Source organism: Leptosomus discolor, chromosome 7, assembly GCF_034619465.1.
Source record: "Leptosomus discolor isolate bLepDis1 chromosome 7, bLepDis1.hap2, whole genome shotgun sequence".
Lineage (NCBI taxonomy): Eukaryota > Metazoa > Chordata > Aves > Leptosomiformes > Leptosomidae > Leptosomus > Leptosomus discolor.
Genome location: NC_141397.1, coordinates 26,652,896 through 26,679,413, shown reverse-complemented (window position 1 = coordinate 26,679,413; position 26,518 = coordinate 26,652,896). Strand labels below are relative to the sequence as shown.

Sequence of the window (26,518 nt, the reverse complement as noted above, 5' to 3'; positions counted from 1 at the left end):
GTCATAAAGTGATTAAGCCTTTGTTGAGTTAGGAGGGTGCTCAAGGTGATAAACAGAAGCTGTAAAACTTAATGCTTTTTTTATTCAATGGAATTAAATAACTGTGCTCCAATGCTATGATCCACTGACTTTAATGTTCTGTGGGTCTTTTGGTTTGTTTTTGTTTGGGGTTTTGGGTAAGGCTTTTTTTAATCCAATCCCAGTACACTGAATAATTACCAGAGGGCCAGGAAGAAGTTAGTTACGCTTGTACTGAGAAGGTTACATGACATTGTCTGTTAGCTCAACATCAAAGTCTTGAATACTAATATAAAATGCATTCATTGCAGAATATCCATTTTTTAATATGAAGAAACCTTTTGAACAACAGTTCAATGTAAAACCATTGCGACTGACTAAATTGACTTAAAAGCTTGTTAGCAGGGACATTAGACCATTATTTGAATTAGAAGGGTTTAATTTATGTACCTGTTTCAGAGGGGTGTTAAGTGGAATGGAAAAGGTGTGCAAAGCTGTGGAAATAGTTAAGCTCTGGTATAATGTACTTATTAATGACATTATCAGTGAATGTTGGAAAACTTAAGTAGAAAGGTGTCACATTTTTTATTGGAAGAGAGATGTAGTGTGATTTCATTACTGTTGATTACACATTGGTTTAGGAGAAGCTAAACCAATTCAGGTTATGTTCATTGGCTTAATAGTTTAAATAACTTAGTGGGGATTGGATTCCCTGTCATTAGAAGGTGGGTTTTTTTTAAAAAAAAATTGGAAAAAGTAATAGGAAGAATTTACACACAAACTGACAAAAAAAAATAACAAGACCTCTTTCAAAGATAACTCGATCCCACTGTGGCTAAAGGTGCATCACTGTAAGAAAAAACGAAACTGTGTGTGTGGACCTTCTGGAAACTGATTTAAGTACTTTCTTCTGTTAGGTGGCAAGATTAAATTATGTGTTCATCCTGACCTTTTGTGTTCTTCAGAGGTGGTTTAATTTACTGGTTGAATAAAAAACCCCATACTTTTCAGGAAGCTTCACTTAAATTTTTTAAAAAAATTTTTTTTTTTTTTTTTTTTTAAAGCATGTAAAGCTGGGATGGGGAGGGGAAGGGCTTGAACAGAGCCCTGACTGAAAAGCCGTTGCATTTTTTTCCTACTTTCACTGTGTGGGCTAAAGCCTGAGGGTGGCTGAGAGCTAGCCAAAACTATTTTCAGTCGTGAATTGGGGTCTGCCATGACTTAGCGAATAATATGATTGGAATAAAATACATTTAAAGACCACCTTCCCCCTTAGAAACTATTGTTTACTTTAATGAGTGTTTTTTTGAGGTGTGCTCGTAGTGCAACATTGCTTTGCTTTCAGTTGCTTGTGATGAATGAAAAATCAGTAGCTTAGCATTTTAAAAAGGGAAATGAAACTGTCATATTTCAGTGTCAATGTCTAAGCAAGGGTAAAATTGTTTCCCCCTACAACCTTGAAAATTTTGTGTGCTAGCAACTATGTGTATGATGTGGAGGTGATTCCAGTCAAATATTAAATCAAAGAAATAACAGTGGGAGCTGCTATTTGGATCCATGAGCTTTGTACTCTTTGCCAGTGTAAGCCTTTCTAAGTTGAGGATGTCAAGGGTTTTGTAGGGTAGAGATGCAGACCACCAGAGCATCCTAAAATCTTGGTGGTGATAACTGCCTGCTCTTATATGGTAGGAATAACTTATTGATCAGAAATTGCATAAGAGTCTCACATCGATAAATACAAACTGCAGTTTGGGCTTGAAAACAATTGCAGTTTGAAATTTTGTGAGGCAAGTCCTTTGTATTAATTTCATGGAAAACACAGGAAACTGGTTAATGGTAAGTGTTTTGTTGTCAGATGAATTCAAAGGAAACTTCTTCAGAAATGATGGGTATGAAATATGTCTTCTTTGATCATTATTTGACACTCTTAAATAGGATATGGTAAAGGCTTGTTTAATCCATTAAAAGTAGTCAAGCTGTAACAAGTATCAAGCCATGAATGCTCTGTAGTAACTGCCAAGGAGGCCTATGTGACCCAGTTGACTGGAGTGCATGGGAAAATGGCCATTTGGAGGAGACTTTTAATAAAAAGTTTTAAATTCCAAGACTTGAACTAATGTTTTCCACGAATCCCTTGGGAATACTTGTAAATTAGATGATAGGATGCAGTTGGAGGCTTAACTATGAATGACAGTAGTTTACAGTGATTTTCTGGATCTTTTCCAGATGTTGCTGCTTTCTGTGCCTTTGACCATGTATGGACACATCCATTTAAGTTAGAAAAATGCAACTGTACAGAGGCTTTATGGCAGGTTCTTCACTACTATCTCTTTCTTACCAGTGGTCTCTGCTGCTTACAATATATGGTGGATATGGTCTGGTTGTCCACAACACAAGCATAGGACATTTAATCTGATCAACTAATGGTTCTTGTTCTGTAGGTTTTTGAGAACTCTGCTCTAATAGCAAGGTACCTACATGAATTTATGAAATAAGAATAAACTTAAATCCTTAACCACACAGTAAGGTATTAGCACTGTCTGCAGAGGTTGTTAGTGCAGGCCATTTGTTGGAAGGTGACCTCACAAATTTAGCCACACTTACGTTGTACAGGCATGCAGAATCAGGAAAAATGTTTGGTGTGGCATTTCTAGGGATCTCCTGACCTTCCTTTTCCTTTGGTATAAACACATGTTCAAGATAACGTTTTATTAGTTGCTTCTTTTGTAAATGCATTCTACTGTGAGTGCTTAATAATTTAATGGTTGTTACTGGGAATTTTTGTGTCGGAGAGTAAAGCTTGGCAAGAGTACAGCATCATCTCTAGTGTGTTGAAAGTGTTATGGGTTTCTTATACTTGCAGAGAGCTTGGTTATAGGAGGGCTCTGTGGTTACTATATTCATGATAGCAAAAAGAATGCGAGGAATCAGAAGTTAATCTCCTGTGTGCTAAAGCTTGTGAGTAGTAAACTCTTGGCTGAGTTGACTGTGTGGTTGGGGATTACTGGCTGGAGTTCTGGCATTGATTGTGTACAATAAAATTTGCCTACAGAAGTATTGAGGGTGGAAAATACGTTCACCACAATTAAAATGTAAGTTTTTAAAGCACTGCATGTATTCCTATGTTCTCACAGTTTGGGACTGGACACTTTCAGGATAGGAGTTGTACAGTTATTGTAAACGGTAACTTGGTGATCTCTTAAGGTGATGGGTGTGGCTTGGTTTTTTATTTTCTTAAACCTTCCTACCCTAGCCGTAAGGCCTACTCAAGTAGGAGATTGAATTGGGTGACCTTCAAGCCCATCCCAACCTGGATTCTTCTGTGACTAGCATGCAGGTAGCCCAGTGTCAGGGACTCTTGTTTTATGAAGCTGCCTTACTGATATTTTTGTGTCTCTTTGTTGGATGAGGAACTAGCTCATGATGATCGCATACTGTAGACAGCCATAGTGTAGGTGAGTTAATTTTTTGAGACCTAGTAGTGAAAGGGATTGATCTGGCTTGGATAGGATCCCTACTGATGATAAAAAGCACCCTGCGTACCCGGAGGTTAAATATGGAGCTTTCTTTGCAGTTAGTTACTATTTTCTGTGTTTCTGTATATTCTCTTCTGAATTGGAATCAGTTTTGCTTGTGCAAGAGGTATTTAGTTTGACTGTCTGCAAAGTGTTAATTTTTCTTGTAGATTTATGTTGCATCATGTAACCAGTGATTGCAAAGTGTTTACAAGAATGTTCAGGTGTGGCTGTGAAAGAGTCTGTTTCAGCTCTGTAACTAAGCATGTGCAAATGCTTAAGCAGCATCGATATGATCTCTCTCAAATCTTGAGCTGGTCAAGAGACTATCCAGATAGGATTTATTATCCACATTTCTGCTCTCTCTGGAAGTTCATTTCTGAATGCTCCTGCAGTTGTTCATCTAGTTAAATATAACTTTCTTTTCTCTCCCCAGTCACGGTTCAGGAGGCTTAGGAAATGTTAAGCAATGAGCAACAGGGTGGCATCAATGCCTGCCGACTCTTGTGTGGCTCTGAATAAATGGTGCACATGATTTGCTTTCTTGCATACAGATCTAGAACATGGCATCACTAGTAATTTAAAAGAAATTGTCTCCATATCAGGGGAAAAGCTATGATTAAACGTGAGAGCCAACACGCTAACATGAGTTTATCATTGCTTACTGTTGTGGATCAGAGTGGTGTGACAGTGGCATACAGCACTTTCTCAGGCAGATACACCTGATGTTGGCATTATCAATAATTACTGAGATGTGAGTAGAGAGAAGGAGGTAGCAATCCATCTGCTGTTTAGCCTGAATTTTCTCTGTCACGTCATGCTTCATCTGTTTGTCATGCTTACTGCAAGCTGACTGAGCTGCGCTGCAGATGGGTGGTCACAACTTGAGGCACGCGTTCCCACGCCCAGATCTTGCATCATGCCTTGTGCTGGTGCGGCTGCCTTCTGAGCCAGGTTTCCATCAGTGACCTGAGCTAACAGGAACTGATCTATTACGGTCACGTGAGGTCTAGATCAGCAGATCACAGCTAGATTGTATTACTTTCCAATATCAATTTGTAACAGGAAACCATTGCTGTCTGATTCCTTTCCCAAGCATTACATTAGCTGGAGAATAGATGTATTCTTAAAAATACATTAACAGGACTAGAAATGTAGAGTTTAAGGTGCCTGGGAGGAGGACTAGTTTTGAAAAGTGTAATTTTCTTTGAAGTGACCAAAGTTCATGATTTCATAAAGTATAATGCCTGGTTTCTCAGCATATCTAGATACCTCAGAACATATCTCTTTTTTTTTTTTTTTTTTTGTTTTGGTTGTTGATGATTAGGGGTTTTAAGGGTTTTTTTTACTAGTTAAATTAGTAAGATACTAACGTTATTTAAATTATTTTCCTTTTTTATCCTTAAAAAATAATTAATGATTATCAAATTATTGGGATTTTATAAGCAAAACATGAACCTGGTATCCCTCTGAAACAGAAAAGTTAGCAATTCTTTGTCAGACTTCTTATTCGTTGAGTGGTTTTCCCAATTTAAGATGGGTGACTAAATTGCTAAAAACTTAATCTTGCCTTATTCATTTTGCAGGTTGAGCAGTCAAAAGTTTTAATCAAAGAGGGTGGTGTTCAGTTACTACTTACAATAGTTGACACACCAGGATTTGGAGATGCTGTGGATAATAGTAATTGGTAAGACATTCTTTGTATATTCTCCCACAGTAATTCTGAATTGTATGTTGTGTGTGTGTGATGTAATAATTTTTTTTAAATGCACACTTCTATCTTCAGTTAAAATATTAACACCTTTAAACTTTTCAGTTAGCTGAAGATTTTAACTACTGTAGTTCCAAGTACCTTTATAGCTCGATTGAAATGCTATCAGCTTTTCCCTTTAAAGTGAATGGAGCATTTGGCGCTCTATCCACATACGCAGTGTGCAGAACAGACTTCTGTGCTGTCACAAGATGTGACCAGTAAAGCGTATTCCTTTGGCTACTTCTTAAGTGTTCTATTTAATGCTATTACAATGAAGGTAATTGTGTTTGAAAGTGGTTTTTTTTCCAGTGAACTCACAGATTGTATCTTCAGAGCTGTGTGACTTGGTTGTATGCTGAGGAGCTGGTCATTTAAACTGTGCTGTCTTGAAGTCTCTTAATTTAAAGAAAAAAAAAAAAAAGGCAAGCCATGGGGAAATAGTGTACATCTATTTGTTAGCAAAGACAGACTTTTTTACATAAATGATATAACTTACAGGTTTTTATTCATGTAACCTCTGCAGTTGGCAGCCAGTTATCGACTACATTGACAGTAAATTTGAGGACTACCTGAATGCAGAATCTCGAGTGAACAGACGTCAGATGCCAGATAATAGAGTGCAGTGTTGTTTATACTTCATTGCTCCTTCAGGACATGGGTTCGTATTAGTGTATTTTATGTTTCCTTTCTCTGTCTTTTATCTCAGATAAACATCCAAATTTAGCATTCTTAGTTATGAAAAGTTCCAAATAAGATTTTCTTAATGGCCTGCAGACCATGCTTAATTTCAAGATGAGCTTATTTTGGCTTGTCAGACATCAGCAATCCAGACAAGTAATAAGTTCGAACACCAGAAAACATGATCGCCCATTAATTAAATAACAAAAAACCAAAAAATAGTATTAGAAAACTAAAATACACAAGTTTTCACAAGCACTAGATCTACGTGTGATCTGGATGTCTTTTATTCACACACTCCTCTTTAGAAGGAGAAACTGGTTCACACTTGAAGCAACGCGATTTTTTCCTTTCCACTCTTCCTCCATCCCTTTGATTTTAATGATAAACTGAAGATGGGAAGTTTCATGCATCCTTATAAGCATACTTTAATTCGCCTGAGGTGTAATCCTTTGTCTGGTGACAATTCCAGTATAGGCATTCTGGATTTTTTTCCCGTTATTACACAGTCTTCCACCCCTGCTTAGTTTTTAACTTGCTCAGACTTCTATCTAGTGGTAGAGAGGGAGAACTGCATTTCCAGATGCGGATTGACTGTATCTGAAGCTGGTTGCTTAGAGTTTTATCATTGTATTATAACTGATTAAATTTGTCAGAGACTCTTAACTTACACCTTGAAAACCAGAAGGAGGAGAAGATATGTAGCCTATTCCATTGTATGGGTCAAAAATTGTAAAACTTCTTGAAGGGAGTAATGAAGGAAATCTGAGGACTAGTCCTCAGGCAGTGAAAAATGTCAGCTATTACGCTCAGCTTCTGTAGCTAGCATTGGAATGGTTCTAATCATTTTGAACGAGAGAGACACTTCTCGAATTTGGAAAGAAATATTGTGGGGTGGAGAAGAGGGGGTTTTTTCTTATGTGGACTTGCCCTAATTAAACACTTTTTTTGTTGTTCAACATGAATGTTTGTGATGTCAGTTTTGCCAAACATGCATGTCAATTTTAAATGCAAACACTTGAATCCTTGGCATACACGGTTTTACTAGTGTGCAAAACAAAATGTCATTCAAATAAAGTGAAGATGATCCATTCCTTGTGTTAGTCAGTCTTTTTTGAGTGAACTTTCAGATTCTTCAAGAGACGTTTGTCTTCCCTACACAACCCCGCTTTTATCTGTTAAAACTTAATAAAGCAGTGGGAGGTACAAACTGTTTGAGGCAAAATAAAGGCAATGCTTCAGATAAATTAAGTTTTCGTCACTAAATTTGTGAGGCTAAAAGCTGGAGAAGTATGTTTCTTGTACACGTATATTCTTGGAGGGTGGGAAAAAGCGTAAAGTTGAGCTGGGTTTGCGCAGTGTTTTTCAATTACTGAGTAAATGCTCAGAATTGTCGTCCAAGTAGGGAAATGAATGGAGCACAGAGAAAATTGTTGCTGCTGTTAGCATTCATTTCCTCTTTTAAGATACTGTCTTCTCTGAAAGGATGTTGCTCACTTCCTACCTAGTTTTTGTGGCGGTGCAGTCTTTGGTTGTGTTTCCTGTGCAGACTGCAGCACATGTAACCCATCCAGTAGTGTACTCTTCACTGTTAATGCATGATTGTATTTACATTGAATTAAAGCATTTGTAGGCTGAACTGCCCTTCAACCTGGTGTTGCCCTCGGTAGCTTTTTTGAAGCAAGGAGAGGGAAGGTATGTTCAGGTGAATGGACAGCCAAACCAGTGCTCTTCATCTAGATGTGTGTTAATGTTAGCTGTTTAATGGAAACTCATTGAGAAGCTGAGAAATTCAGTGGTGGGTAGAAAATGTTAAAGTGAAGTTAAGGATCTGTTCTTTAACGTTTTCTTTATTCTTTTATGTATGGTTTGGAGAAGCAGCTAAATTTGAGTACCAAATGAATCTGGTTTTAATGTTCTTAATCCTAATTTCTTTTATATGAGAAATAATCTTGTTAAATCCTTTAAGCCTGACTAAACTTGCTATAATTCTGAAGTATTAATGCATCAAAACATTTGTGACTTTACTTCAGCAAGCAGGAAAATATTGACCTCTTTGATCCACATTGGTTTTATATTCCCATATGGTGGGTGTCTTTTAGTTTTTATGTCATCGTCATCCACTTTCACAATGATCTTTTTGTTATACACAGCGATTTAGAGATGAGATATTTGTACTTCATTTGTACACAGGCCACAGAGTTTACTGTATTCAGCAACCTAATATATAAAAAAAAAATCTCACAGCCCACTCTCAGGAAGAAACATAAACATGACTTTCAGAAACTAACATTGTGTCTGTGAACAGAGCATGATTCACAACTGTAAACTCTTACCAGTCAGGCTTTAAATGGGACTGTCTTCCAGCTGATGACACAAGCTTTTCTGCCTTCGTAGGAGTGTTCTTATTGCTTGCCTAAATGAGTGTAATTTCAGCTAGCAGAAGTCTCATGACTACTAGTAATGTTAACTTACGACTTACTCCTCTGGTATTATACAATTGTAGGGGATTTCTTATAGCAGTTGCAGGTAGCCTTTTGAATTTCATTCAAGCATCTATCACTCATAAATCAGTGTCTTAAGAGTAGTTGTCAGGGCAAATCTCAAATAATTTGTACATTCTTGTTTAATAGAAATTGCAAAGCTCTAATGCTGTTTTTCAGACTTAAGCCTTTGGATATAGAGTTTATGAAGCGCCTGCATGAGAAAGTGAATATCATTCCACTTATTGCCAAAGCAGACACACTTACACCTGAGGAATGCCAACAGTTTAAAAAACAGGTGAGTTGACAGATTAATATTTACAACATGGGATAATTTAGTAAGTTGATCCCTATGGAAATGGTGAGATTTAACTTCTTACATGCAAAGTTTAAACCCTGAAGCAACGACTCGAGACAGCAAAGCTAAGTAATTTATATCTCTAGATTTAATTATATTTCTTGCTGAAATAATCTTCTTTCTATCCTCAGGGGAAGAGGTTTCAAGTGTAGTATGATTCTTGGCAAGTGAAATAATTCACTGCTGAGATAAAAATCAGTAAGGGAGGAAGAGCGCTTTGAAGGTTTAGGTGCCTAATAGAAGTTGTGCTTTTTTTAAAAAAGTATTTAACAGTATTATTGATTGTATTGTGATATTCACTTTGTGTTGATGTGCTGTATTTACTAAAGTTGCCTCAGGTATTAAATGAAAATCGGTATACCTGTTGTTCAGTCTTGGGCTGTGGTAATGCATTTTAAAGACGGTGAGATAATTCTAACATTGATACAACTGATGTCATTTCTTTGTATTTGTAGAATAAATTTTGGTATTAATGTCTCCAAGTAGTTAATGTTTTATTTCAACTACATGATCAGAGTAGAACATTTAGACTTTACTGTACACTGTGAGGAGGATAAGGAGGACCCAGAACAGGACAAGACAAGGCATGAAGTTTGTTTTATTGAACTGTGTCCAGTCCTAGGTTAGAAGAACACAGGTTCTGAAAAGTAGTTGGCATTAAGAGGCATTGTGTGCAAAACTCTTAAGACAAAAAATCAAAGCATGTTTTCTGCCTTGGAGGAACTTAAGCAAGGTGCTACAGTCCTGAAGTCTGTTTTGATTGCATTTTATGGGGGTTTTATTGATGTAAAGGGGGAAAAAATGGTAGAAAGCAGAGTATTTCTTAATATATAAGCAGCTTTATCAATGAGTTGATGTTAAATAGGGAAGACTTTCCCAAATCAAACTTTGAAAAGAAGTCTATGCATGAATTGGAAATTTAATGTTCTTAAAAGATTGCAAACCCGTTAACCGGAAATATTCCCCAGGGCTCGGCAGTGTCGCTGTCAGCGAAATGGTCTGATACTTTTCTGTTCTAAAATTCTGGAAGACTAATCAGCTTGTTTTTAAAAATATCCTGCAGACAAATCGAGCGCTAAAACAGTACAGTCTCATTTTGATGATGCTGTCAATTATTCTTAAGTTTTCATTAGTGTTTGCAAATATTTTTCAACACAACAAACTGCTGGAGTCAGTCCGTCAGTCACGAGCTCTATTAAAATAGGCAGGTGATCCTGCTTCAAGCAACTGATGCTCAGGTGAGCTAGAAACTGAAAAGAATAGGAGTGACAGCAGTAGCTATTGTGGGAACTCAAAGGGCTGAAATACGCCTGCAGTTATCTATAATTTTTTTTTTTTTAAGGTACTTAATTGCAAGACTAGTCTGAGAATTTAATCTGTGTGGTATTAGTTTTGCATGTGCAGGTAGAATTCCCATTAGTGTAAATCTCCGTTTGCCCCATTGTAGGAAAATGACATTCAATTTTTTCATGCTGCCTTGTCTTGATGGATGGTATTCTGTCAGCTGTGAGTCTCTGGCTCTGATCCTGTCTTCTCCTGGCTAAGGAGAGATGGCCACGCTAATGATTCCTTGGGGTCACCTGGTGGTGCTAAACATGTACAAGTTTTGTGATGTAAGTTAGTCACCTTAATGTATGAGATTCTTGCATATCGAACAAAAGGAGGGAGAATCAGATTGCAGAAAGAAATAGTTATTACAAAGTATGAATCCCTCAAACAAATAACATGTTTTTGGTTTTAGATAATGAAAGAAATCCAAGAACACAAAATTAAAATATATGAATTTCCGGAAACAGATGATGAAGAAGAAAATAAGATTGTTAAAAAGATAAAGGTAAATAATTTTCTTTTCAAAAACTGCTTATGGGAAGGGGGGAGAGTAAGCAAGTGAAAAGCTTTTTGTCATTAATGAAAAGCCCACCAAACTGTTTAGAAGATAAAAATCAGATGTAAAGCTGTTGTAAGAGTCACTGTTCCTCAGCAGAGGCAATGAATGACACTTAGACAGATGACTTAAGTGCTTTGACTAAAATTCAGAATGAGAGCGCTAGATCACGTGTTCATTTAATAAACTCTTGAAAGATCACTTTATTCCATCCTTATTTGACTTGTATCCACCTACCACATTTTGTTTGTGCTTTGAAGGAGGTAAGGGCTGTCTTTCAGAGGTGTGCAGTGGCGCAGTGTGTGCATTACAGTTAATAGCTGTCTGACTAATTGATGTACTGAAACCATAATGGAGATGAATGACTAAAGAAAATCAAAAGCTCTGTTGAGCTCTTGAAAGGTGTTTTCTTTGTTTACTCTTGTTTTGGGTTTGTTCTTTTGTGTTGGAGTCTATCTTGTATATGTTTCTTGAGCCTTGCTTCTGTTTGTTCAGTAGCTTTAACAGCCTGTACAAGCTGCTTTTTTTTAACTGCGGGAATCACCTAGGATAGACAAACACAAATAGCACAAATGGAAGATATTCTGGGACTAAGCCTAAAGGAGAAGAGCAGAATAAAAGCAAGGACAACGGTCCAGAATACTTTGCTTTGTACACTGTTCCTTTCAGCTCTTGGCTCCTCTGTTGCTTGTTACACTGGAGGGAATTTTGGTTCAGCTGAAAACAAGAACTTGAAGTCATTCTTTGCCAAACCTTTGAGAACTGGGAACAAGATCCAGTTGAAGTAACAGTCCTTGTAGCCAGTGGGAATGTGAATTGATAAATAATTACTGTGCAATTGAATAAATAGGAAATGGTTTGTCTGTTGCTTAGCTTACTAAGTAATGGTGATGTCTGTTTCTTAACTAAATTTACAGAACACAACAGTGTGAGGAATTTCAAAGGGGGGGTGTGTGTGTATACACGTCATTAAACTAGGCAGAGATCAGTAAACATAACTATTCTTGCATTTCGGGTAAGCTGCATTGCAGTGTCAGAGCACCAAACCAGCTTACGTCAAGTTTATACGTGGGCGTGCTTTCAGTATCTTCTGGCAGTAGACTTTTTGATTTTTAAAGTAATACTTTATCTTGTAGGACCGTTTACCTCTTGCTGTGGTAGGTAGTAATACGATCATTGAAGTCAATGGCAAGAGAGTTAGAGGAAGGCAGTACCCATGGGGTGTTGCAGAAGGTAAGGCTTTCTCATTATTTTTTAGCCATTTAAAACTTACTAGACATTAGCCTGTGTTTGAAATGTTCCATTTGAATGTGCTTTGGTCTGTAAATTTAGTGAATATACCCGATAGTCTTGGAACAGTGTAAAAGTTCAGCAACATGTAACTTAGCAGGCAGATCCCTGTTGAAGCCTCGCTGAGGAATTGTAAAACTAGTAGTAGCTTAATTGCAGTAATGATGAGGCTTGGATTACAACTGTTTGCTAGCATTCTTATTTTAATTTTCTTCATATAAAAACTATGTATTTCTTAAATTCTTCTTTCCAGAGTATTCACATTATAAATAAAAATTCACATTATAAAGATCAGCTTGACTAGCATAACTTCAGTTTGACGTTTCTGGAAGAATATTTTTTTGCCCAAGACATCTGGGTCTTAATTGCTGGGGTGTAGCAACAGGAAGGTACTTGGTAATGAATTGAATACTTTTGATAGTTGTCTCTTTTTTTTTTTTTCTTTTAAATTAATTCAAAACTTACTTTCTACTGTTATAGAGGCTTGAAGATAACTGCATGTTCTTCTGGCAACCATTGCTTGTGCTTTAATGCTGTTCACTTATTTCAATGACACATGGCATGGCTTGCACCATGCTGTATAGTGAAACAACCACTATTAAACAGTTTTTCCATGGTCACTGAACTTTTTCCTTGTAGTCTGCATGTACTGAATAAAGAGAAGATTTTTTTTTTTTCTTTCCTCGCTCTTTCTGCCTTCCGAGGGCAATGGACTGTAAATTTAATGCAGTGTAAAATAGACAAAAAAACCCCAACCATCAAGCAGTATATGGAGCAATACTTGAAAGAGCAATGCTGTAGCACTTTGAAGTGCATGTCTGGCAGGAAATGAGGTTTTGGCAGAAAGTGAAAACCAGCTGCACCAGAGAGGATCAAGCTTTATTTAAGGCTCTTGCATTAGCATTTGGCGATGTACAAAATGGTGCTGCTTTTCTTTATTTTAAAACAAACTTCAGAGGTGTTTTACATTCATGTGATTGTACAACTTTTGGAAGGGAAGAACTAGCCTAACTAAAAGGAACCTCTTTAAGTGGCTTTCAGTCTGGCAGCTAAGGACAGAATACTCGGAGATGATGCTCTTTTGGGAGTATGACTTCATGTACTATCTCAGTGGAACTTAGCAGTTTGTGTAAAACCATGAAATAAAATAATGCAGGAGTGCAGATATAGGATGAACACACAAAGAGGCTACACACTTCCTTTTTCTGTAAGATTCACTGAACTTACTGGGGTTATTTTAGTTCCTTCATCCTGTTTTTTCTCCCTCCTTCCAATGAAAATGTCCATCTCTACTTCAGGGTCGTATTGGAACCTGCCTCGTGCCTTTCTTTTGTCTGCGCTAAGAGCTTTGTGCGTTGCCTTCTCTGTCTGCAAGCCAGAGAGTTCCGGGATGTGCATTTTTCTCCAGTGTCATTTCATTATCTATCAGGGAAATGCCACTCACAGCATCAGCCTCTTCTACAGTGATGCGATGGCAGGCACAGTGGAATAGCTGGCATCTACTGCCAGTGCTCTCTTTTGGTCCATAGGCGGGTGAATCAAATTAAATACATGACCTTCCGTTGCTTAATTAATACAGAACTAAATCCACATTACAATAAAAATGAAGACTTCTGCAACTCATTTGGTGGGGCAGGGAGAAATACATTGCATTCAGTCTGTCTTCTAAAGGTTTTGGATATAGCTGTATTTAGGCTGAGGTCTTTAGTTAGTGTCTCGTCCTTAATTATACAATTGTGCTGGCAGGGCCTCCAAAGGACCATAAAGTTAGTTAAACCATCGAAACTGTGTTTCTGTTGCGGTAGCTTAGTCTGCTGTACTGACTTGGAGTACAGTTTGCCAGTGTGGCTTAGGGGAGCGTAGGAACTTTGCTGGTAAGATATGTTGATATAGTTAAGATTGTTAATGCTCTCCTACTGTTAACACATATACTGTTTGAGTAAGGAAAGGCTGGAAGTAATCTGTTGTTGGAATGAATGTGGGAGATGGGTGACATCTAAAAGCATTACCTCTGTGAGAAGCACGTATTTTGGTTGGCATCTCAACAGAAATTTACTTTTTTTTGCAGTTGAAAACGGTGAGCACTGTGACTTCACAATTCTGAGGAACATGTTGATAAGGTAAGTAACTTACAGGAAACATTAAGTTTTCTAGGATGTTTGGGAGATTGGAGTGTCATATATTGGCTGAAAAAAGGGTTTGAGCTAGTGAGTTCTAATTAATCCCCATATTTTTTTAATTGTAAACAATATCTTATGTTTTGTGATGTCTTGTTTAACCACATATTTAGCAAGTGGTAGTGGCAGTGATTTTTTTTAAATAGTTCTCTTTACTTTTTGATTACTTGTGCTTGAAATTTGCAATAAACACTAGGAACCCAAGTTGTCAGTTAGTGTTAGTGTGTACTTAGTTGTAGGCATTTATTTTTTTTAATTTTCAGTGCCGCAGTGGTCTAAAGCAAGACTGCCTGTGCTTCATTGTGTCGGGTACTGTACTCACAGCAGTTCAGTAAGTGATGTCTGCTGTAACAACTGTTGGTTTGATTATAAAGCTTTGTTTTTCTCCAGACTGACAATGAAAAATTATTAAAGGAAGATAATGTTTGTGTCTTAGTCTTGGACTTTGCATTTAGCTCTTGCAGACTTAAAATATAGAAACCAGGAAGTTTTGCCATGTTTGTTTCTTGCCTGACATGCTTTGGCACACCTGCTACAGTCATAATACAGAGTTTTCATATCTGTTCACCAAACACTTGCAAGTTTATCCACAGAACTTGGATCTTCCAAAGATTGGGCCTGTAAGTTAGTGTTTGGAATGTTGCAAACTTGAGATAGTTCAGTGCAAAATAATCGGGTATTTCTGTGACTTGGCTGTGTTGACAGCTCTAATTTAAATGGAAGAATGACAACATAGTGGGGAGTGGGACATTAATGGAGGGATATAATTTAATTGTCAATCTGCAAAATTAACATGGACTGATTTTTTTCAGAGAATATTTTGTATTTGTGCACTAAGCTGATAAATTCCACTTATTGACAGAACTCATATGCAGGACCTGAAGGATGTCACTAACAATGTACATTATGAGAACTACAGAAGCAGAAAACTGGCAGCTGTTACATACAACGGTGTTGACAACAACAAAAATAAAGGGCAGCTAACAAAGTAAGTTCTTGTTAAGGTTGTATTGCACTTTAATATTTTTTGCTCTGGTTTTAGTTGGTTGGTTGGTTTTCCTGTATGTGTGTCGGATGTTTGTAGATATCCTTCAGTCAGTTGCCTCTTCACTGTGTTCTGTTTGAACACTGTATATCTCGTGTTTATTTATGATTTGGGTTTTTTTTTTTCTGTTTCACTAAGGTTTACCCCAGTTAAATAACTGGGTTTTAGTTAGATTCAGTTCTGAAGAGAACCCTTACATTTACTATTTGTGTTTGAATTTTATTTCACTGGTACTTACTGCAAAGTTTTTGGGGATTAGTGTTTCTATTTTAGTTTATATACTACTTTGGGGATTATTGGTTCTTTTGGTATGAATGCTCAATGCTCAGTGTCAGGAATGTTTTTGAGAAGAATGGGTTAATATTTGTTTAGAAACTTTGACAATCCAGACCCACTACTGTTGTCTTTGAAATGCTGCCCTGGCTGCTCTATGGTTGCTTATCATGGCAGGGAAATTATTGCAATGTCTTTATCTTTTGTGAGAGGAGAGTTGCAATGCAGGGGCTTGGGGTTCTGTTACTGGTTTTGGGTGGGTTTTTTGGTTAGTGTTGGTTTGTTTTTTATTTTTTAACCCTAGTATGTAATTTTAATTGCCTCTGGCAGAAAGTTGCTTGCCAAGCTGATTATTGGAAGATTTAAAAGTAGGCTCTACTGCATTCTGTATTGTATAATGCTGTTTGAGAATAGTTACTCTTACATGCAGAACAGGAAAATACTTAAATTTATTAACAGTCATTAGTGATTAAATAATAATTATTGATACTCTTATTTCTTTCATTTATTCTATATTTAAATATGAATTTCTCAGCCAAAATATAAGGTACTAGTCTGTTCAGCTAATGATATGCCAAATTACAGATGTTCTTCCTGAAAAGGATCCCTGAAATTAGATGGAAGTATCTGCTATTCCCATCCATGAGATAGCTACAAAGACATTTTTCAGTAAAGGAGTGTCTATTCTGCACTCTTAATGCTTTGAAAGTGGCTGTGAGGGAATGATTTTAAGTGGACATGATTTAGTTTCATCTAGTGTGAGCCTACACAAGGCTTCCCTGCTCAGCCTTGACAAAAAATATAATAGTATGTGTCAGTTGTATCAGCTCTTCAAAAGTGTACTTAAATTTAGGTAAAGTTTGTAGTGAGGTCAAGTCTTAAAAGTAATAATTTTCAAATATGTGTATCTGTAACATAGTGGTTACTTCTTCTCACTGTCGTGTTTCTTGCCATCATAATATCCCTGACTAGCATCTCAAGGCTTCTGAATGCATGTAGCAAGTATGTTAGAAATATTTCTCAAGTTACGCTCATCCTCCTAACAGTACAGTGTTGATGGTAGGGAGAGGAGGAGTTTTAAGAACTAAAATTACTAAATGAAGTAGTCACTGTGGAAAAATTGCTGGGGGGGGGGGGGGGGGGGTGTGAGGTGGGTGGGATGGGGACGTAAGGTAGTCTGCACATTTGAGAACAAAACAGTGCATGTGGGCACATCACAGAAGAAAATGTGCTTAAGCGTAAGAACGTCAACTTTCTCTTTGCTGAGTTGATAGTTTATTAATAGTAGCACAGAATAGAAAATTCTGCATTTCCTCCAGGACTTCTAACTTGCTGCTATTATAATTGTTACTGTACTATTGTTTGCCATTACTGTACTGAAAAGTGAAACTTTTTCGTTGTAATTTTGGATATGAGAGGAAGTTGTTTAGATTTTGTTGTTTAATACTATTTTTTTATACCTTTCCAAATCTTAATATGTTTTCCTTAGATTTTGAAAAATCTTCACTTTAGTGATAACTTTCGCCACTCTTTGTTTTGTGCCTGCTTAGATTTGTGTTAGTCTGCACCTACAAACTTAGTCTGTTACCTAATCCAACTAAAGACTGGTTATTCTGTGTTCTTAGAGTAACACAGTGATTTGTTTTGTTATTTTTATTCCCATTTTGCAAACATAACAAGATACATTTTTGTGTAAAGAACTGTATCATTTTTGTGTAAACGCATCTACCAGAAGGTTTCGAAACTTTTTTGTGCTATTCATTCTCCCTGCCATCCTCCAGTCAGTTGCTGACAGCATTGCTGAGATTTGCTTTTTAGCTAGAATTTACACTAAGAGGGCCTGGAATTACCCTGCTTGCTGAAGCATGCTTACTTTTGCACCTTGGGCCATCTCAGATCACTGTGCTATCCCACCTCAATATTTCTAGGTAAATGTGCCTTTTGGAACAATTTTCTCCATAAGAAATCTGTTGCTCAGAACACTGCAGTACTGCAGCTTGGAGGTGAATAAGTACAACTGGCACTCTTAGCTATCAGATTTTCTTTTTTTTTTTCTTTTCTTTTTTTTCAAGGGAAGAAATAAATTATGACAGTTTGTTGATCCAGCCATCTGAAAGATGGCAAAATCTATTGCAAACTTGCAAGAAATATTTTGAACCCTCCTTAGTTTGTTCCTCCAAACGTAGGATGACTTGATAAGTAAAGAAAGAAAATTCTTGAATGCATGTGCTGATGATGAAGCAGCTGATGCTATTCTTGTCTTGTGACCTTATCTGTATGTTGAGTTACAGCATTTTTTTTTTAAGCTTTAACATTCTTTTTGGCTTCAATGTGTTTTTGTAGTTTTGAATGTAGCATAGTTGAAGCAGCATAGAAGGAATTTTCCTAATAACCATGTGTCGTCTTGGAAATTAATTGCAAGAGGGAAGAACGGGTGTTTACAGTTTATCTGTGCATCGCCTTAGGAATTTTATGCTTGCCTGCTTGCCTTTTGAAAGAAGTGTCTGTGCCTCAAAATGGAGCAATATTTGACCTGGCCTCTGGAAATCTGATTCTTTCACTGGAGATAGATCCTATGTCTCTATATGAGAATGGAGACGTGCTCTGATGCTATCTGGTGGTATTACAAGCCTACTGTTAAACACAGATACAGGCTCTGGCTCTGGCACCTCCTAAGCTGCTGTTCTCTTGTAAGCTGGGAGAGTAGACATTAGCGGAGATCGTACATGCAGTGGTTCTTGCACTTTTTCAAAAGTATCTCCTACTGGCAGCTGTTGGAGACTGGATTGACCTTTTGTACCTTTAAAACAGCTGTTATTTTTAGAATCTCAGCAGATCGTTGTTTTTCGTGCGACTGTTAATGTATTTCTTTGAACAAAAATGCAAACGTGAAAACAAATAGAAGCATGTGCTACAATTTTTAATAATAATGTGCAGAAGGAGTTTCTTCTGTCCAGTTGAGAATTTTCTCTCTGACTTTGTCTCCTTTGATTTGGTAAAACTAATTGACTGTTCTACAAGTAACTCGTTGTCCTAAGAGCAATCCAAAGCATGTATTTTCCATGATTATGTGTCGTTTTTGTATTTTAGGTTTAGTGTCTGATTTCTTCAAATTTTCAACATCATCCTAACCATTAAAAAAATAAAATGTCAAGATTAATCTTCACTTATATGGGTAACTTGTCTTTTCAAACTGTGTGAGTTGTCATTTCACATGTGTACTACATGACATGTGAGAAATTGGCGTTTGCTCTGAAATTTTAAATTTTTAATTTGAGAAATCTTTTCATTTTGCTGTGTGCAGCTGCTGTTTTCAGTGAGTTTAAAAGTAAAACTTTATTTTATTGAAAAGTCATATTGTACGCTGTAAAGATGAGCTTTACCTGTCTACTGATGCATTCAATAACCTGCCACACAGGGTAACAAAATACATAATGCGTAGGTCCTTCTAACTGCTTAGCTTAGACTGCTTCTAACTCCTCCTGCCAATAGTCGTAGCGAATTCTGTGAAATGGTTCTAATGTATTAAGCCCATCTTGCTGTATGGTGAGACTTAATATCAGAATCTTGTTTTCAGGCTTTTTTCCCCTCCTGTAGTATCAGTGAGGTGCTAACACACGACATGCTCGGGTTAAGCATCATGCTCCGGGGAGGGGACCTTGAGCCAAGCCTCCCGCCGGTGAGACCTCTGCTGCCCATGGGCGTCAAGTGCCTCTGAGGCACAGGGACGTGCACGGGGTTTACTAGAACGGCCTTTACTAGGTGACAGTTTTTAAATGCCTCGACAGGGCATCGGTTTCCAAAAACTTGTTTAGAGTAAGTGGTTGTTCATGTCACTAAAACATGCAAAATTGCTTTAAAAGCATTCATATTCTAGGGAAACTGTTCCTGAAAGTATCTGCACATCAAACCTGCATTAATATTTACATGGTGTAGTGATTTACTAACTGAATTTGAAATAAGTATAACAAGCTTTAACTAACAGTCTTTCCTTTTACTGTAAAAAAATTTGCTTTTGGGGGAGCGCATAATTAGCTTTAGGAATCTATTAATAATGAATTTACTTTTTTAATTATTGCTTTTTGGTTTTGTGGTTTTATTTAAGCATGCTAAGCTAAGCCTCTGTATTTTTTGTTTTTTAGATTTGACACAGTTGAAGGCATGTAAGTGGTCATTTAAATTTTTCCAAAAAACTTTAAGACAAAAATTCTATAAACACAAAAAGGGTTTCACTGTTTAATGTTTCAAATTTAAAACAGTTTTCTGTTATCCCGCTCTTGGCATTGTTGAGTTTTTTTTCCCTAGTGGTTTTTTTTTTTTTTGTTCTAGAGCTGTGCTAATGTAAACTTTAGGAATTTATAAATACTTTCAGTAACAAATATCTCTGTAAAAACCCATCCTCTTTAGAAACTTCTTGGCTAAGCCTCGAGACAAATTTGGTCAAATTTCAACAATGAGTAGAAGTGCATAAATTATGAAATTCCCCCAGTTTCTATCCGTAGGTCCATTATCTTTATAAAGAGTTAGTGGAATTTTCATCCTTATCTATAAATTCATAACTCTTCATTGGATTGGGGAACTAATTACTTTAGTCTTTCTGACCATGGGTTTATCTTACTACTGGCTTGCAGAGGGTCCACTTTGCGCACATCTAGAATAACTTTTAACTTTTGCAGATTAACTTAGAGGGCTGTTTTAACATACATCCTGTTAAATCAATTAAATGTTTTACAGCTTTGTTTAGCGGTGTGGGGGCGGGGTTTCAGCTTTTTTTTTTGGTCAAGTACCTTTTTTAATTTTATCCTGAAATACAGGTTGATGTGCTTTTACCCACATTACATAGTTGTGACCTATGTTGTAAAGCTCTCAGCTGTAAGTGCTCGCTTGTTTGTTTATCAAATTTTCTGTGCAGACTGATTTTTACCACACTCTCAAATACAGCTGGCATGACATCCCCTTAAGATTATTAGGTTGTCAATAGGAGGACGGTTCTGCTCCCCTTTCAAGTCTGTAGAAACCGCAGCGATGATTCCTTGGTATTCAGATCTACTCCCTAGGTTAATTTTTGAAGAGCAGATACATTTGAGAACTTTACACAACAAAAAATTTGACAGCTGGTTAGCTTCCACAAGTACTGCTACTCACCTCTTCTTTCATTTTTCTTATTATTTTTGTGTATTATTTTACTTCACCTGTGTTTCACCATTGGGGGTTATTTGCTTGACAAAAGTTGTTAGCAGTTGGCCTTTTGAGAGGCTAAAGTAAACGTTAGACTGAGGATCAGTTTCTGTTCTGTGTATTATACAGTATTTTACTCACCAATCCAGGCTTTGCAACTATTAGTTCAGATGCAATTTAATTTTAGTTTTTTAAATGGAAATAGCTTTTTTTTTCCTTCTCGCCCGCCCCAATTGTCGCCTTTAAAATACTGGTATTTGAGGAAAAAGTTCATATGGCTTTGAGTTCATATGACATTGATTACTTTCACTGTATGGTTAGTTGATGAAAAAGGGCAAGCAGGAAGGATAAAATGAACCATTAATAGTCAAACCAGATGTTTGATGTATAACCTCCATTCTTTTGAGAATGAGTGGCAAATTCTGAATCAAACTAGACATTGCTAATGATCTTTCAGTCATCACTGAAAGTCAGTCAATTCTTTTCTCCTATTAGAACACTTTATGCATGATTTGAATCAGAACTTTTTTGTTGTTGTTGTGTGGTTTTTGTGGGCTTTTTGGTTTTTTTGTTGGGGGTTTTTGTTTAAGAATCAAAGGCACAAATATTTTTTTTTATAGGGTTTAGGCTTGCCGCTTCTGTTTTGCAATAGTCTGAGTGACTTTTGGATACATTACAGTAGACATTCTCTGCTGGTTGATGGCAACAGTTCCAAATATATTCAGTTGTTCTTCGTTTTTACCAACATGATAGTTAAAACTTTGTCATTTTAAGCCATACATACTCAAAACTGAAACAAGAGGCCAGTGATTTGTTTTGATTGCTCTTTGTTGAACAGCAGAAAAGTCTTACAAGACTGTATGTTGCAATCATCACTAGATCAAAATCATCCTCGTTTATTGGGTATTTAATGTGAAACTTGCTATTTAAAAACCTGATTCACTGTGACATGGATAGCAGGCTTATACAGCTTTAAAAATTCAGTAGAATCCAAGAAAGTAGTTACCATAAAGCACATAGAAAATTAATGTACATTATTTTTATACATTAGGTTTTTTAATATCTTTCTAAATGAAAAATCTTCCAGCTAACACTTTCATGAAACACTGATGTTCAGTTGCCCGAACCTTTTTTTTTTTTGAAAGATGCTGTCTCTTCAGAAGTACGACCACAGAGATTGATACAGTTGTAATGTTAACCTACTCTTAGGTTCACTTTGAACGGTGAAGATTTAGAAAGGAAATGGGAATTTTGTTTGCAGTGCTCTTAAAATTTTTGTGTCCCTTAATTTTTGAAAATATTTGAATGGGAAAGAAAAAGATGCCGGAAGACCACTTGGAAGATGTTAAATTTTTTGCTGTTACTTTGATTTCCTCTCTTCCCATGACCAGGTTCTACTAAAGATAGCAAGTCAAGTGTTTGTTAACCTAAACATAATGTAAATCAGTGGTGGGGGAGGAAAAGATGTTGTATGAAATGTCTTTTTGAGGAGCGCTTAACTAAACAGTTAATGTGATAATGCAAATTGAATTTAAGCTAGCAGTGCATATGGGGATGTTATTTATCTTACTGCTTCAGCATTTTTACCTTGTTTTTTACAGATGCCCTAATGTAACAGATGGGGAAAAAAGTTCTTATTAGCTAACTTCTTCTTCTGGATTTATGGCAGGAGCCCGTTGGCACAGATGGAGGAGGAAAGGAGGGAGCATGTAGCCAAAATGAAAAAAATGGAGATGGAAATGGAACAAGTGTTTGAGATGAAGGTCAAAGAAAAAGTTCAAAAACTGAAGGACTCTGAAGCTGAGGTAATCAAAGTGTCTTAAACTGCAGTGTGCTTGAGGCTGAACAAGTGTAGAGATGGCTCTTTTTGCCAAGGCTCTGCAACATAACCTCTGGCTAGGAATTGATTCCATAGTTAGATTTTATGTTTAAAGACAACTCGGTTACTCTTTCTCAGCTTGTTGTCTTTGCTGAAATGGTATAAACCCAAACTTAAAATGTAATTTTAATGTTCACGTGCATTCTCTTTTTATTTTCACAGTATGTTAAAATACTCCTTGACTTTCTTACACTCTTTTTCTCCTCCTTCTTTGGAATATTTTATGCCTGTTTTCTTCCATGTGCTTTAAGAAGTTCTTGAGACTTTCACGGTCTCATAAGCTGATGTGGTTATGATAACTTGCTTTACATATTAAAGCACCATTTCAGGAATTTGATGCGATATCTATAAGAAATCATCTAAATGAGAATTACTAGAGTAAGAAAGAGGCAGGGATGTGTTGGTGGTGGTGTTTTGGTATTATTTCAACACACAAATTTTAAGGCTAGTTACCTCTTAATTTCTGTCATCTCCAGGTGAAGTCCTCACAGTGAACTTTTTTTATGGGCTTCAAGCAGCTCGTGAAGTGATCTTAAGACACTATCATAAAATTACATTTAAGTAGAAAATTAATTTTAAATTTTGAGAATCAGCTTATAACAATAAGCCTAATAGAGAATTTCAAACCTGTCAATGTTCCTAAAGGAAGTTTGGCTCCAAATTTGAGGGGAAGTGAGGAAACTTGGAGGGGTGGCTGAAATACTTGGCAGTGTGGGCATTGTAAGGAGCCAAGGCATACTGAGTCAGAGGTAAAAATACATCAATCTAGGTTTTTTGTGTTTTTTTTCTTTTGGAGAAGCAAATAGATAAGGATATAAATGCTAGGATACACCAGTTGGCAATTTGAGGTTTGTAAAGCTAGATGTTTCATCTGGATCACAGTGTTTAATTGGTCACTGGATTTATCCTTCCTCAATTTCTGTGTTGAATCTTTTTGGACACATTTGTGCTTCTGGCCTCCACACTGTCCTTGTTACAGGAAAAACAAACAAAACTCTTTCTTTTTGTTTTTCATGTACTACCTCATGACTTTTTGAGTGAGTGCATCCTGTCATAGCAGTTTTTAAATGTTCGTACAATTCATTCCTTTTTTTCCTTCACCATTCATGACTTAATAAACTTCTGTGGTATTTCTCTAAATGCAGAAAAGTGAGCAGTAGAGTATAAAGCATTTAAAAAAAAATCTGTAAAAGGAAATATGTTTTGAAGGGTTTCTGTAAGCCAGGGATTTGCAAGAGTAAGGAAAGAGGGAGTTTTATTTAACTCAATTCAGAAATGTGTTGCACTGAACAAAAGGAACCACTTTTGCTGACAGTGTCTCCATTCTCACATATAACATGTTTGCTTGTCAGTCTGTCCCTGCAAGTTGCAGGAGAGGCTTCTTACATACTGTTCTGGCAGTGTAGACAATTCACTTCAATAATACTAGTACTAATTCATTTAATTAGTGAATAAATTAATCCACTTAATAGTAATGTTTGCCCAAATAGATCCTTAATATAGTTAACAATATAGGATGAAATACATGTTTGGGTTTTTTTCCCCCACGCAAAGTCAGAGATGCTGCTGATTTATGCATTACTGATACTCAAATGCTCTGTAATTTGCTTTTTAACATTTGCATCAAATATCAAAGTATCCTTTTGTTTACCACATGTAGCTGCTTACAACTCCTATTTGTTACTCAGGCAGCATTTAGGGTGTTTTCTGCTAGCTCTAAAATGAGGCCATGGGATAAACACCCTTTTTGTTTCTGTTATTGGCAATACCTATAACCTTAGAGGTTTTGGTCTAAGAGTTTCCTGCTCTGAAGAGAAAATATAGTATTGTATTTTCTTGCATTAGTGTAGTTGCTGATATTTGTTATTACAGCTCCAAAAGTTGCTGTGTTTTCTGTGCTTACTGACTGTGTTCATAACTTTTTCTGTAGCTGCAGCGACGCCACGAGCAAATGAAAAAGAATTTGGAGGCACAACACAAAGAATTAGAGGAAAAGCGTCGCCAGTTTGAGGATGAGAAAGCAAACTGGGAAGCTCAACAACGTATTTTGGAACAACAGAATTCTTCCAGGTAAACTGGAGTCTTGTCCTGCAGTTCACAGTAAATGTTCTTTAGTGTTCTGCTGAAAGATGGTCAGTGGTGGTTGACCACTACGCAAGTGTCACTTAAAAGCCAAGAAAAATCTTGGAACTGCTTTTGGTTACGAATGAGCATATATCAGAAATGTTGGGAAGATTATTAGCTTCTAAACCAGATTTTAATCTGAAAAACCACTGTATCCATACATAACTATCTAAAAAAAATTGTGTCAGTATTTGAAAGGTAGATTGCATCAGACTTCTGAGGGATGGAGAGTTAAAGCTTTGAGAACGAAAGCCTTTAGTTCTCCTAGTCCTTGGAAGAGGAAATCTAGCGATAAATGCATTGCTTAACTTCATGTAATACAAGTACTGCGCACGTAATAAGATTCATGCATTGTTTTGCAAACAGTAAAGCTTTATAAAATACCTATTTTAAAAGATGTAAGTTGGTAATTTTTTTTTAAATCAGAGCCTGTATGCGTTATTTAACAAACTTTTTTTTATCTATCATTTTAGAACCTTGGAAAAGAATAAGAAGAAAGGGAAGATATTTTAAATGCATCATTTTGACCACCAGTTATGTATTAGTTGCCAATATGCCAGCCTGGACATCAGTGTTTGTTGGATCCATTTGACCAATTTTGCACCAGTTGTATCCATAGTAATGGATTTAACAGCATGACAAATTTTTGTTAATTTTGATGGAGAATGAGATGCCTTGAATTGTCTAGGGTGTTGTGTACTTGGAAAAATAACAGCTCTAAGTACCTGGGTTTTTTCTTTTTTAAAAAACATGTCATTTTAATGCAAAAGAAAACATTTTACTGTTGTACAATCATGTTCTGGTGGTTTGATGGTTTACAGGATATTAAAAAATGCAAGGACTCTAGATGGTTTTTAGTGAGGATAAATTGCCATAATATGATGCAAACAATGCTTCTCTATTATTATAATACAAGAATTCCATTCAGTGCAGCATATACAATAATGTAATTTAGTCTAACACGGTTGACCCTATTTTTGACACTTCCATTGTTTAAAAGTACACATGGAAAAACAAAAGTTGTAGGCTTACAGTGCACCTAAGCTTTTTATAACAACCCTTTTATGTTTTGGATTCTTTAAATATATGCTATTCTCATTTAGTAACTTCTTTAGTCAGAAGGATCTCATTACTGCTTCATTTTTTGTAATAACATTTAATTTAGATATTTTTCCATATATTGGCCCTCCTAAATAGAATATAGCTTCTTTCATATGGTAGGAACCAGTGAGTAAAACTTTCCTTTAACTCCCTTTTTACATTTTATGGTAAGTAGCAGGAAAACGCATTTATAGGTCATTTCTAGGCAAAATTGTGGAGTTAACTACCAACCTGTTTCTACCTGTGTGCAGTCTTTCTTTATTTTACTAGAAATGGGAAAATGGCCTCAAGAAAAATATCACCGTTTCGCATTTAGCTGTATTCATATACTGCATTTCTGTATTTTTGTTTGTATTGTAAAAAGTCACATAATAAACAATGTTGTGATGTAACGTGCTGCTGTGTCAGAAATTTTAAAGGAGTTCAACAGCCAAGTATTTCTGTGGGAAGTGTTTGAACATTCTCGCTGCCATCCAGGCTTGATTGACCGTGTCTGTGATTTGTCAGAGAAATTAGTTTAAGGTATGGAAAGTGCCTGTGCATTGTGGAATGGTTAGAAAATCGAGTTTCGGTGGCTGTGCTCTGACTTGGCAAAACGAGGGTCTGGCTTGCCCAGGAGAGGGCACCAAGTGCCTGCACACGCTGTGCTGTGTCCCGCCAGCTCCGCCTTTGGTGGTCACACTGCTCCCGCTGTCCCTTACGCCTTCTGCAAGCTTTTGTGCGTCTCTGAGGCCGTTGTGTAACAACACGTTTGCAGCCTC

The 26,518-nt window shown here is 36.6% G+C and overlaps 1 protein-coding gene across 2 annotated transcripts in view; it reads left to right on the top strand.

The window, feature by feature from the left end:
- SEPTIN7 (septin 7) overlaps positions 1-26,149 on the top strand; it is a 61,810-nt gene extending 35,661 nt beyond the window's left edge. Inside the window, exons 3-13 of one of the 2 annotated variants that reach the window (XM_086468094.1) lie at positions 5,120-5,220; positions 5,810-5,944; positions 8,628-8,745; positions 10,547-10,639; positions 11,827-11,923; positions 14,049-14,100; positions 15,020-15,145; positions 19,618-19,638; positions 22,323-22,458; positions 24,463-24,602; positions 25,130-26,149. In XM_086468094.1, coding sequence (XP_086324220.1) covers positions 5,120-5,220; positions 5,810-5,944; positions 8,628-8,745; positions 10,547-10,639; positions 11,827-11,923; positions 14,049-14,100; positions 15,020-15,145; positions 19,618-19,638; positions 22,323-22,458; positions 24,463-24,602; positions 25,130-25,169 — 1,059 coding nt within the window. In that variant the 3' untranslated portion in view covers positions 25,170-26,149. The remainder of the gene's footprint in view (positions 1-5,119; positions 5,221-5,809; positions 5,945-8,627; positions 8,746-10,546; positions 10,640-11,826; positions 11,924-14,048; positions 14,101-15,019; positions 15,146-19,617; positions 19,639-22,322; positions 22,459-24,462; positions 24,603-25,129) is intronic. The other variant, XM_086468095.1, reaches the window with a different exon arrangement.
- The last annotated feature ends 369 nt before the right edge of the window (positions 26,150-26,518 follow it).